The sequence below is a fragment of the Calonectris borealis genome, chromosome 20 (assembly GCF_964195595.1).
Source record: "Calonectris borealis chromosome 20, bCalBor7.hap1.2, whole genome shotgun sequence".
NCBI lineage: Eukaryota > Metazoa > Chordata > Aves > Procellariiformes > Procellariidae > Calonectris > Calonectris borealis.
In genome coordinates, this window is record NC_134331.1 from 9,834,077 (window position 1) to 9,847,576 (window position 13,500).

At 43.7% G+C, this 13,500-nt stretch overlaps 1 protein-coding gene across 1 annotated transcript in view; it reads right to left on the reverse strand.

The window, feature by feature from the left end:
* Positions 1-13,500, reverse strand: part of SHISA6 (shisa family member 6) — a 256,743-nt gene that overhangs the window by 189,097 nt on the left and 54,146 nt on the right. The window contains exon 3 of the mRNA XM_075169770.1: positions 8,861-8,956. Coding sequence (XP_075025871.1) covers positions 8,861-8,956 — 96 coding nt within the window. The remainder of the gene's footprint in view (positions 1-8,860; positions 8,957-13,500) is intronic.

Consider the following 13,500-nt stretch of genomic DNA (forward strand, 5'->3'; position numbering starts at 1 on the left):
TCTCTCAAGGACTGTCTGCAATTACTTTTCTGGCATTTGTTGTATAAACACCCTTCAATTGTCCATGGTTTTGTACTGATTATTAAAGGATAAACTGAAGCTCCTAAGACCAAATAATTTCCCTATGAGTAAGTACCATATCTAGAACGTAAATCTGGAAAGCAAACCTGGGGCCGGTGTCTCTAAAGACACTTCTCTGATGATGAGCCAATGTTCCTCCCAAGGAACTTTAGAAGACAAACTATATAACATACCAGTTTTGCATAACTGTAGGTTTTGGGGCGTGCCCAAGCTCTTCATCTGGCGAACTCTGACAACGGGATTCAGTTGTTCTGGTGAGATCACAAATGCTTCAGAATTACAGATCCCTCTGCAAAGTCCCCTATATGCACCCAGGAATCTCCAATTTTTTCATAATATTTGAATGTCTTGTTTACAATCTGCAAACACAGTTAAGACTGAATGCTAGCTTGCTAAAGAAACAATATGCCAACTCTAAGGGTAATTCTTAGTTTTAGTTAAAATCCCTGTTTGGGGAGATAACAGCCTGAGATGCTCAGTGACACTGTATCAGGAAATCGTAAGGTTTTTTATACATCAGTTCTTGATAATAAATATAGAAAAAGACATTTTTCAAAGAGAAGTTTGTGGCATAAAACTGAAGCTCCCTGTTTCATAGATAGCTGGTCTGTAACTGCCAGCTTTTCACCAGCCTTCAGCTCAGTTTTCAAAGATATCTGCCAAAACGTCATGGAGAGTTGATAGACTCTCTGTGAAAGGGCATCTGATAATAGGCAGGGCTTTTTTCTTCTCCTCTCAGCTGCTGTAATTTATTTTGATATACTGTTAACACACAGCAGAAAGAAGAGAAATCCATTCTAGAGTACTAGATTATTGAAAACCATCCATGGGAACTCAGCAGCGTGCTGGATGCAATGGAGTTTGTAGGACAAGGAAGTGGGCACAAAATAATTCACTGACCACAGATGGAGAATGAGTTGAGTGATAACTTCTGTGATTTACACTGACATGGAAACATAAGGTCCTCAGCAGTGGCAGTAGTGAAGGCTAGTCCCAAACTCCTGTGCATGCCTGGGTCTGTAAAGGGGACCACATGCTGAAGTCAAAAGCTAGAGATGCCCCATGACCTTTTGCAAAGTGCCAGGTGCAAGTTTAGCTCCAATACTGCATGTTTCAGTACTAGTTGCCAAAACATATTGCTAATCCCAGCCTGAATGTGCACATGCAGAAAGGCACAGGGTGGTCTTTCCTTGGCTCAGACACAAGATGCTGGGTTTAACTGTCCCTCAATGAGAAAGAAGAGGCAACCCAACCTGGCTGGCATCCTCTCTTCCTACCTCAGTCCTGTCCGTGTCCTCCAGGAAGCATGTTTGATCAGGTCAAGTTAAAAATGCCATCGACTGGCTGAGGTGGTGAACAATATGATCTCCAACTGACAACAAGTGTCTCTTCACATGCACCAGTGAGGCTGCTCACAGGGGAAGCTTGCTTTCTTGCTGCAGGAAGCAGTCTCCATTTAATAGCTGGCTATGAAGCAACTGTGGGCTTCTTGCCACAGGAAGCTGAATCTCCTGGCTTAGCGATAATATATGTGCTCTGTGCCCTGCTTGTGGTCATTTTTCTGCTGTTTCCTTAACAAGCTTGAGGAAGGCTTTCAGATTAGCTGCCAATCCTCCATCTGCTCATTGCTCATCGTGTGGGACACACTAGCTCGGAAAGCCACATTCCAAAACAGTCTCTCCAGGTTGTGCTTTAAGCCAGGTTTGTGGCCAGTTTGTCTGAAGACAGAAAGGCATGAACCCATCACCTTAGTTATTTCAATGTACTTTGCAGAAGGTGACCCCAGGTATTGATGTAGTGTTGCTCATGTTCACCCCATTCCTTGCCTACAGCAGTGGCATGCTGCAGAACTGCTGCAGGCATCGGTATGGTTTCCATGACCTCCCACTCTCCTCCCACCCAGCTATTCAGAGGGCTATAAAAAAAAAGAGCTGTCCAGACTCTGCTGAGAAATGGACGGTCGCGTCTGAAGTTGATTAAATAATTCAGAGCGGATTGAAATGCCCTATTGCGTAATGGAATCTTTCTGCAAACCGTGAAACAGTTTCCACATCCCAATGATGCTATTTTCAAGTCAATACAATTAAGTGTCAGAATATGCAATAGTTGAAATTAATCTGGAATCAGAATGCAAGTGATCTTTAACACACACACTGCAAGACACCATAAAAATCATTAAATATTATCCAGGATGAACGTAAAATGATTCATTGGGATGCAGTGGGCTCTGGCTTGACATCTCTCCATTGATACGAAATGTCTAACAAGTGTTTAATGAGAAAAAGGACTCAACATACCTAATGCTCAATTTTTGCATAATCTATTCATGGTGTCTTACAGATGCAGGTATGAACAAAATGACCCTTAAACTTCTCTCTTTCCCTGTATTAATGAGTCTACTGCAAGTGTGGATTACTAATGATGGGGGGAGGCAATAAATTCCATCTTGGAGCTGATTCACTGCATGGTTTGGAGCTGCGTTGGACCGATGCTGGTTGCAACAGATGTAATCCAAGACCCCAAAATAACAAATTAAGGGAATGAACCAGCACTTTGGGGAAGAAACTGGAACACAAGGCTTCCAGCCAAGAGACAGGAAACCAGTCATGACAGCAGGGAACCAGGGCAGTGTTGGAGAGAGGAATCAGAATCCTCAAACTGCTAATGATGATTAAATTAATAAATCTCTTTCCTCCCATTCATCTCTGAATCATATTTACATGCCAACGGACCAGTAAAACTGCTGGGTTTTGAGTTGATGCTTGTAAAAGGGGTTCAGTTCAGGGTCTCCAAAAGGAAGAGCAGTGTGTATAAAAGGGGAATTCGTGCAATGTGTGTACAAGAGGAGGAAGTGGTGTCAGCCAGTATGAATACCCGATCCTGTTTTACCACGTGTTGTATCACGTTTAGTCTGTATGCAAAGCTTGCAGCAGGCTGAATATTATAAATCCACTGAGGTGTCTGCATAAAGATTAGTTTGCATACAGATATGTCACTTATAAAATACAGAGCCTGTCACAGATATTCTTCAGCTTGCAGAAAAAACAATGAAGGTAGGAAGAATATGCAAAGGAGAGAACACAACGGATGTGTAGATCAAGACATTTCAGGAAGGAAATGACCTGATCCTTATATTGACACGAGATGTCCCACAGCCCTATCATCATCAACAAGCTTTTCTAAGAGTCACACAAACACGAACTTGGCAATGCTTTCTTGGGCAAACATAGGCTTAGTCATGAGTCATTTAGTCTGTGCTTCCTCTCTCCATACAGAGGGAAGGCATCAACTTCCAGTGGGAGCAGCAGAGACCTGGTGCTGGGAGAAAAAGATGCGAAAGTGGAACTGCTGCCCACCTCAGCTGGCTGAGACACTGAAGCAGCTCAGGGAGATCTTGGTTGCTAAGTATGATCTAGAGCTGCATTTGTCCTCTTTCGTGTTTGCCTTTGTAGGAGGTTCTCTTATAAACAAACCCAAATGCTAAACTGTCATATAAAGCAAGCTGCTGTTTTACTCTTGAAACTTGAATTGCAAGAAGCCTGAGTGACCCTATTGACACCAGGCTCTCTGTCTCCTGGTACTGGCCCATGGGGTGGCTGTGGGAGCACAGTGCACTCCCCAGAGCGGTCTGAATCTCCAGGAGGCTGCCGGGCACTACCCAGTGAGGTGAAGGTATGGCCATGGACTGGAGCACAAGATGCCGGGTCAATGATGAGGTAGCTCTCTCAGCTTGTCAGAGCCCACTGATAGACAAGCTAGTGAGGAGGAGCCATGAGACTCAGCTGCTACCTGTCAGCTCTCCCTCCCATCCTGACATTACCTTGTCTCCTCTCACTCTCACAAACCCCTGCAGCTTCCAAACCTCGAACCCATGTGGTACCCATCTTCCACTGCTCTGGCACCATGGAATATACGGTCTGTCTGTCCTCAGAACAACTCATGCACATGCACATGGTCTGGGAGAGAAAGGTGATCATTTTCTAAGGTAGGACTAGATCAAGAACAATTTGCTCCTTTTGAATATGCACAAAAAAGGCTGATTTGAGGAAGATATTGTCAACTGTGAAAAAGCAAGAAGTCAGCAACAGCTGACCTCTCACTTTCCCCTCTACCTGTACGTGGATGCTGTGCATCATTTCAGGTAACAGGGAGTGGGATATTTATCAGGAGATGGCAAAGGGTGAAGATGTATCTGGACAGTATGATGTCTAGTTGGGTGTAAGGTCCTTCTAAAGGGCATATACCATGTTCCCACACACCAGGCAGATGTGCTCAATCAAAACCAGCTCAGGCTAGACAACTGTACCTTATATGAAGGGCTGTACCATCAAAAGAGTGCCCTGAGCCGCTTTGCAGATGCATGAGGTAAAACTATGCTGCAGGACAGTGAGAATAGAGGCCTAGGCAGGGAAATCCCGCATTCAGGCTGTAAATCTTGCCATATCTGCACCAAATATCACAAGATAAAACATGACTGTGGGTAGCTGTTATTGCTCCGTCACCAAGATGACTTCTCTACACCAACATTGTTTTCACATTGCCCACATTGCAGGATGCTGGTGCAGCTCCACAGAGAGGCCAGCAGCAATATAGTCTGGCTTTAACAACCACATCACACTGACTTGGATACATGGTTCATTTTTTTTTTCCTGCCTACTGGCACTGCTGGAGAACATCCTAGGTGCAAATTTTAGTGGGATATTTGAAGAAAAGAGACTCCTGCAGATGATCTAACTCAGAGCACATCTCCCAGTGAATCCAGGAACAGTAAAGATTTGCAGCCTTGAACCAAAAGTGAGAGCTTCCATTTCTGAAAGTGTTATTGGCTGTGAGGACACTTGACTCTTCCTGAGTTTTCCACACATGCTTTTCAAGTTGCAGCCCTACCTCTGCACCTCCTTAAGGCTCTGGCATAAACTTACAAGAAACTAGCAGATTGTAGGAAAAGTCCTGTTTTTCCCTATGAGATGACCCTGTAGTAGAGGAGTCTAAACTCCCATATTCCTCCTGCCTCGCTGTTCCCTGACCCCTGGCACTCAGTTCAACTGGGAAATTATGTTTTTCCAGCAAAAAAAATCACTATTTTTAATACTGTTGCAGAGTTACCAGGAAAAAAAAGAAGTTGTTTAGTGATGAAGTGAGCCTATCATCTGCTCTACAGAATTTCTACTGCTCTCACAGACTGGTGAAATACAAGGAGTGCAATTCCATCCGGAAACTATTTTCAAGGACTGAGGCTGGTAGTAAAAAAAAAAAAACAAAATAAAAGTCACATTTTTACCTGAAAACTCAACAACCATGAACTGGAGTAGTTCATCTGGAGTGAATTTACTGCTCTTCAAGACTTGTTCACTCACTCTGGTTGAATATTCATGTGGGTTCTTGCTCCATGTTGTGTTGCAGCTGTGCAAGTTCTATACCAGCCTGTGTGACTGAGCAGAGCTCTGCAGAGCCCTGGCAGGACAGTGAGTACGGTCCATGTTAGGGTAGTCTCAACCTGGGACATCTGAGAGTAGCAAGATGCTCGGAGAGAGAATAGGTTGAAGAAGCTGTTTTTTAAATTAGGTTAGTGCACAGAGGGATGTGGTAGCTCCTGTCTTCAGTACTCTTATTTGTTTCACTGGAGCACTGAACTCTCATAGCAACTACCACAGCAATTGGAGCAATAGTAGCTACTCCTATGCAAGCAAGTGCAGATGGGATTCATCTGCCTTCCTCTGATGGCTAAAAGATCTAGCTCCCCATGGCTCCCCTCTTGCTAGAGGGGGAGAAGAGGTGCCTAGTGCCCATCCTAGTGAACACTCATTTAGGGGTGCTGGTGTCTCCCAGGTGTCTCTGCCTGGAATTGAAAGCTACTACCTCAGAATAAAATGTCTAACTCCTAGCTATCCAATATTAGATGAGATTAGCCCTGCCATGTGTCTCACCATGGAGACTTTCTATGGTTTAACGACTTTGGATTCATTCCTAGATCATCACGACAGACTGACAGTGAAGTCTTTTACCATGGTTTGAAGAACACACTATGTAGTGATTTTATAGACTTAAATGCCAGGCAGTGATGCATTGCCCAATGGAGTGTCATATAAGAATCATAAATCACAATCTTGCAAGAGCTTGTGGATGTCAGACATGTGAATATGCTGATTTGGTATCCATGGTAGTTTGGCATGTCTCACATCTTTGTCTTCTGCCCAAAATAGATTAGCTCTTAAATATTACTCAGCACTTGGAGTTCTGCCACAGCACAGAAGACAGTAGAGAAAATACCAAAAACGTATTCCCAGCGCAAAGAACTATTGAGATAAACTTCACCGGCTTTGTTCAGTCTACAAGCACAACCCTCTTCCATGGTGGTGTAACAAGGCAGGGCGAGGTTATTTGGCTAATGGTAGTTGAGGTGGAGATTTTAACACATGCACTGGAACTGAAATAGGACCAAATCTGAGCATGAAGCTGCTCGGCTAAAGCTCAGGACTGTAACCCTTGATGGAGCACTCATCTCTCCTGTCTCCCTGTACAACTGGGTTGCCAGTTCAAGCTGAACACAGGAAATTTACCATGTAATATTTCCAGAAATAAACAAATGATATAGGGCACAATCCTAATGATAGAGCCCCTAAGTCATTTGTTACACCCAAAGTCCCTGTTTTCACAGCACAAATAGACAATCAAATCATATACCAGACAAAGACAAATCTACACATTTGCACAAGCAAATAAGGCAGTTTGCTTGCAGAATGTGTGGAGATGTTAATCACTTGGACCAGTCGTGAGTGGGCGTGTGAATTTACCATTAAGAAATTAGAAGTTAACATTATGATACTGTTCAAATAAAATGTGAATTTACCAGTAGCTGAAAAGTAAATTCAAAGGCCAATCCATTCTTTTATGTCCATAAACAGCCAAGATATAGTTTAATTTCTTCAGATAATAAAAGCCTTTTATTCACTTTGGAAAGCACCACCCTATCTGATGGCTGTTGGAAGAGTTCGTACATAAACAGTCTGGACTCCCATTGCCCATTCTCCCACCTTCCCAGGCATAGGAAATGTGCTCTGTGGGGCTTTGAGCAAAGCCAGTGGAAAAGGTGTGAAAACCACTGGCCCATCTACAGAAGAACAGAGCCCCCGAGACTTTTCAGTTAAAGAAGGAAAGCAGGTTTTATTCTTATCTGTGAAGGATCTGGGAAAAGTATATTGTACAGAAAACTGCTTGAAGATACTTCAAATGTCTGAAACAAAGAGGCAGGTTTTACAGTCCTGCCCAGGGTTATCCATGTGCTTGATGAAGGCTATCAGGACACACCACTCTGTAGACCACCCCTCTACTGGGGTACACTTGCTATCTCATCCTAAATATACTGTCAGGCCTGATGTGATATGACATGACTGTAAAACTCCTTTTGGATGGGGAGGAGAAAGGGACACCTTGTGTGAAATGCCATCCATGAGTCCTTCCTTGAACCATTTCAGTTCCCAGCCCACCTGAAGGTTCATGGTAGTTTTCTCTGCTTTCCTTCCACCGGTGCAGTGCCAGGCTGGAATTGCAGGATATTGTATTACAAGTCCCACGGGTGCTGCCTCAGCCTCAGTAAACTTTATTTAAGCACACACAGACATACACAGACAATATACATATATTTGTTTCTTCTCTGACAGTTCTACAGGACCAACACTGCTTTGGATGACACTTGTGGAGAATTTGAAAAAGTGCAGGAAATGTACGAAAAAATAAAGGTCTTTTAATAATTTGTGTGTCATGGTCATCCACAGAAACAACACAGGTGCATTCAACCAGGCGAGCACATGGACACATCTCCACATACAGTACATTGTGTCTATATAGGTATCTCCACATACATTGTGTCTATATAAATGTACAACAGTCTCAGAAGTCAGAAGGACACAAAACCAGACGAGTACTGGCATGGCACATGTTTGCACTCCCAGTGTCGCAACCCACTGCCAGTGCACCAGTGTGACTCAGTCAGGGTGTGGGTGTGAACAGAAAAATGCTCCAAACATAGTCTCACTGTACACTATAAAAACTCACCAAATATGCAACAACGTCATAATATGAACATTCATCTGGGGTTCTGGTGACCAGCTACTTTGAGTCAGAGCTCACAGCTTTTGTGTCACCACAACTCCTGGGATATATGGTTACTTATCTAATATAACTACAACTATCTCTCAACATATATTTTATATACAGTACATATACACAGAACATACACAGAGCAGTATATGTATATTTTTGTGGTTTCATGTTTGTACATTATATCACAGATTATATGAACACATAAAATATATGTTTTAGGACCTAAAAAGAAATAATTTTATAAAATATTCATAATACCCCCCAAAAAAGCGCCCAGAAGTCAAAAGAAAGAAATCCAGAAACGCACTCTTGAAGTGTTAACTGCCCGCCCTTGGACAGCATTACACTCCTTCCCTTTCGCTTTGTAAGTACAGCAGCACAAGGGTGATTTGCAACCATGCACCCAGGAAAACACAAAGCAGTATAAATTGTTGAACTGCAAAGTCAGAGTGGAGTCTGGCTGTCCAACTCTACACTCTCCCACCGTCTCCCTTGCTAGGATTTAAAAGGTTCTGCCAGGAGCACAGTATTTTACCTGCAGCATTATTTGCTAGACTAAATCTACTGACTGCAGTCCAATACTGTTATCTCATAGCACTTAGAACCCAGCTTCTGAGTTATACCTTTTTTATTTAAAACAATCTTTTTATTTAGCAAAAAATTGTTTCCACTGTACCCTTCGTGTGTCCTCTTCCTAATGTGACAAACCCGGAGGAGATGAAATTATGGAGATCTGGCCCTCCACTTCGATAAATATCCTTTCCATAGTGACCTGCCAAGGGAAAGAAAACAAAAAAACCTTTATTCAGTGTGTGTGTGTATATATATATAGAGAGAGACATATATGCCATACAGCCCGGCTGTCACCCTCATATATGAGTACCAAGGCCCCACCACATGTTTACATTATCAATGGCAAGCAGAGGGTATAACAGAACATAACAGCTATAGCAGCATCAAAATCGTATTTCTTTATTGGCGAAGATTTATGAAGAAGAACAATTGCATATTTTGATAACTGCCAAGGAATGAACAGATTCTGATAGGAGAACCACTAACATGCCAAACCAAACACCCCAATCTCTGGGAAATTTGATCATCACTGGCTCAGATTCAGGTTTGCTAGAAGCAGCACTCCCAAGGAACTGGTCTCGCTCAAACCTTCAAGACTAAGGAGCTAAAGGAAATCAGAAGAGATGTGGCTTTGATTCTTCCCGATTCCAGCCAGACCCTTGACAGCATTCATGTCCCATTGGTAGAGATTTTGTCTCAGCACAAAAGCAAAGGTGCAAATATCACTCTTGTCCAGGCTGGACCCAATTCCCCATTAACAGTGTGATAGCAAACTTTGTCTTTCAGCTTTGATTTGCTCTGGTCCTTGAATGGCATCCCTGAATAGTGCAATAGCCTTCTGCAGAACACTTCTTTCTGCATGAAGCTTTCTCAGTCCATGACAACAGAGTAGGTTCAGGAGACACCCAGCTTTTTAATATTTTAATATATTAATAAAGAAAAAGGTCTTCTGCCTCCCTGTTCCCATGCAAAGCTCTGAAATGAGGACATAGATAATTTTTCAGATACTCTTTATCATCTCCTCCCTTTTTCATGTTAATTTTTCTATTCCTTTTATTTTAGAAAGAGGCAAAGATAAGATAGGTGCAGGGGGAGGGAAGTAAGGCAGCCTCAGGGGCCAGGAATGCAGCTCCCTCCCTGTTAAGTCTCCATCTTCTCCGTGCCTTTCTGCACAAGCCCGTGATGCATCACTGTTCTTCTGAGCCATGGTGGCATGGTCCAGCACGGCAGATGTTCCAACGCACGGCACTTGAGCAGGAGAGCTGAGTCAGAAAGCTATGGGGAGGGCCAAATGGGCATCAGGGATCCAGGTGGAAATGCAGCCTGGGGTCATGTTCTGGCTGGCTCACATTGCCTCTGACAAATGCTACAGCCCTTTACTATTTTTCAAACACTGAGACCAAATGCCGTTTTTTCTCATACACTTTCAGGCTCTCTGGCAACAATGTGAAAACTAATAGGAGCAGAGACTTTGAAATCTCATCAGTCTGCAAAGTTTTCCTCTTTCCTTTTTAGCCAGTTTTTTTCACCCCAGTATCCCTACAGCTAATACTAATTTTGCAGGACATTACTCCTGTCATCAGAGTTCACCTTGCATATAAGTGGGCTGAGGGAAACCACGCTCCCAAGGTCTAAATTGTCGCAAAATGTCCCACTCTTCTGCCCTGCAATGCATCTGAGCAGGCTCCAAACCCCACTGCCCATTCGAGGAGGACACCAGCAATTGTTTGTCCAGGACAGCCTAGCACAGACTTTGCCATCACATGAGCATGTTGAAGATCCTCAGAGGAGGCTCACTTACAGCAGGCAGAAAATGCTGAGACTTCTGGCAGATGTTTATTCCTATCTAATAGAAAAAGCATCCCAATCCCTCACATATTTTTTCTGGTCAAGGCCAGTCAAGTGCTCCCTGTAAGCTTCTCAAAACACATATGAAGTGTTTCTACAGGTTTGGGAGTGTTAGCAGCAAGACAGTTTTCTTCTTACAGTTATAGTAATGCAAGGTGGAAGCAAAAACCTTCAAATGTGGAGGCATCCACCCATAAATTGGCTGAGAAGAGGGTTTCCAGAAAAAAGAAAGAAGGATTTTCTCCTTCCACAGGAAAGACCATGGGCTCTTTCTCTCTTCTTTCTACCTAGATCTTTCAAGCTCTGGCTATTGTGTTCCTGGAAAAGGGTGGCAGACCTTTGCCTCCGAGTCCCTGGAAGTTATTCGTGCTTCATGAGATGTTTGTTCTTGTCCTGAGAAGCCTGCAGAGATGGTTTGTGGCTGCAATCCCCAATTAGCTTTCCTTTTCTCTATCACTTTTCTAAAATGCGCTGCATTTTTTTTCTAGTCAGCCCATTTTTGCTCATATACCATTGATTTCTGCACTCGCAGGGCCAGCTACTCTGGTGCCATAAATTTACCATTTTAAACAAGGATAAAAGAAACACATAAATATATGCTATTACCTCTAGCTGAAATCAGCTGTCTTTTATATGTCCCTTTGGAGGATCTGTTTAAGACAGAGATCAAGAAGGGGAAGTATATAAAAAAATAAAGCAAACATTTACTGGCAGATTGAAGATCGTTCATCAGCCATTTGCTCTCTGAACCTTACTCTGCCCCTTCTTATAATACACAGTAGTTAAATTAAAACATTCCTGTGATAACAACCCATTAGCATTTGAACAGGAGTTATGTGTTCCCATGAGAAACTTGAATTTGTAGACTTCAAGTAGCATGAGTTTTCCCTTTTTACGGACACATTATAGGATGCTACTTTCATTTTATAAGTTTTTTTGTTCCTGCTCACTTGTGAACATTTCTCTTGGCTTCGCAGTGTAAAAATGATGGTATGTGGCTTTTACTTTTAGAAGCACCTGGGCCAAGCTCAAGTGCTGTTATTCAAATGGACATTTTCTTAATCACTTCTTGACTTGAGGTTTTTCACACTGGAAGTCAATGCTCCCTTGTACCTTACCAAAATGCATGTGCCCAGTAGCCACAGCAGAGCTAAAGAAGCTCAAGTGTAAGTAGACAAGGCTGCAGAGCAGTGAAGTGCAGACAGGGCTATGGCAGACCAGAAAACATCCCTGTCTTATTCTCCGTTGAGACTGTTTTCCTACTTCCTACCTTCAGCTATGTGTGCTCTCACCTAGCTGTTGGAGACCTTCCACAGTTGGTGGAGAGGGATTGGCCCTGCCGAAAGGGGGTTCAGCCACCATCTGAGCTGAGCTGAGCTGCTGTTGGAGATGCCTGTCCCATGGGCTAAGAAGGAGCCCCTGGAACTTATCCAAGGTATTCACTTTTAGTAGTCTGAAGTTGAGTGTTTCCCTCTGCCCTACAGTGAAAGAGCTAAAAATGGCCTAATTCCTTGAAAAGGGTAAGTGGACTGGTTTTCATTTCAATTCAGACTTTTGGGGTTTTTACTGCCAATCAACACCCAACCAAACCAACTCTGACATTCCAGACAGAAAGGACCTCTCTTTCAAACCCCGCAAGGTTCTCCTGAGCCCTTCCTGGTGCTGGAGGCTACACCAGCCCTGGCGTGGTGCATGCCCCCTCGCAGAGTTGCCCTGCGGGGCCAGGGTGGAGGCACGGAGCTGTTGCAGAACCCCAAGCACACAATAAAATGGAGATCTCTGAGCTAGAATCTGCTGTGTAAATGAGGTTGGGACGGTTTGATGGGTATCTTGTATCTGCTGTCTACGAGCATTATTCACATTGCTCTCCCTCCTCCCCCATGTGAGATCACATCAGAGCAAAGCTGCCTTTTGGTGTTGTATTTCCCACACACAAGACATTTCATAGGCTGCAGGCATCAGGGAACTGAAACCCAGGACCCAGAGGCGGCACCCGAGACCTAAAAGACATCAGTTAGAGCAAGAGCAGCAGATCAGTGTCGCAAGGAAGGCAAGGCAGCACAGCCCAGCATACTCATGTCCTCGGGCTCCCAGCACACACTTTCCCTCTTTTACATCTCCTGCTTTGGGTGGAATTAGCTGCCGTCTGCCAGTTTTCCATATCCAGGTGTCCTACCCAGCCAGCACGCGTTAACTCTCTGTGGGGCTTGCTGGTAGCTGTGTAAGATCGCAACCAGTGTCATCATTCAACCAGCCACTGAGCAGGCCAGCAGAGCGGCTGTCCCCCCTCCACGTGCCTCTGCGTCCCTGTTTGTAAAGGGAGTTACTCTGCCTGCAAAGCACAGGGCGGTCTGTGAATGAAAAGCGCTGTACAGGAGCCAGATTTGATTACGATGGAGTCTCACAGCATGCACTACTTCCAAAGCAAAGCAACCACCCACCTACCTGATCTCATGGCACAGAACATGTTATCTTTTAATACAGTATTTCTCTAGAGATTTTGCATCTCTAAGGTCTATTTCTCACGGTTAGCATAAAATTTAAAATGCTGTTTCAGAGCACCGTGTCTGACTCCCTGGAAGAGGCTTTTCCTGCTCTCTCACTCCCTATTCTTGCTTACACTCATATTCGTGTGCTGTAATACATGTAAACCCTCAGACGCACACAGGCTCGCATGCTTTTTCATTAAGAGAAATGAACAGGACTCCAGCAAGGCTGTGTGTTACTAAAGCAAATGAAGACTAACACTTACACAACGTAAAATTTCCAGAAGAAATTGAAACAAGACAAAACATGACTATTTTTTCCCTCTCCTTTGGTTATAAGGCAGAGGCAGAGAGCAGATGAGTGTTTTGCCTGCCACACAATAAAGGCATATTCTTTAGGGCATAGAGC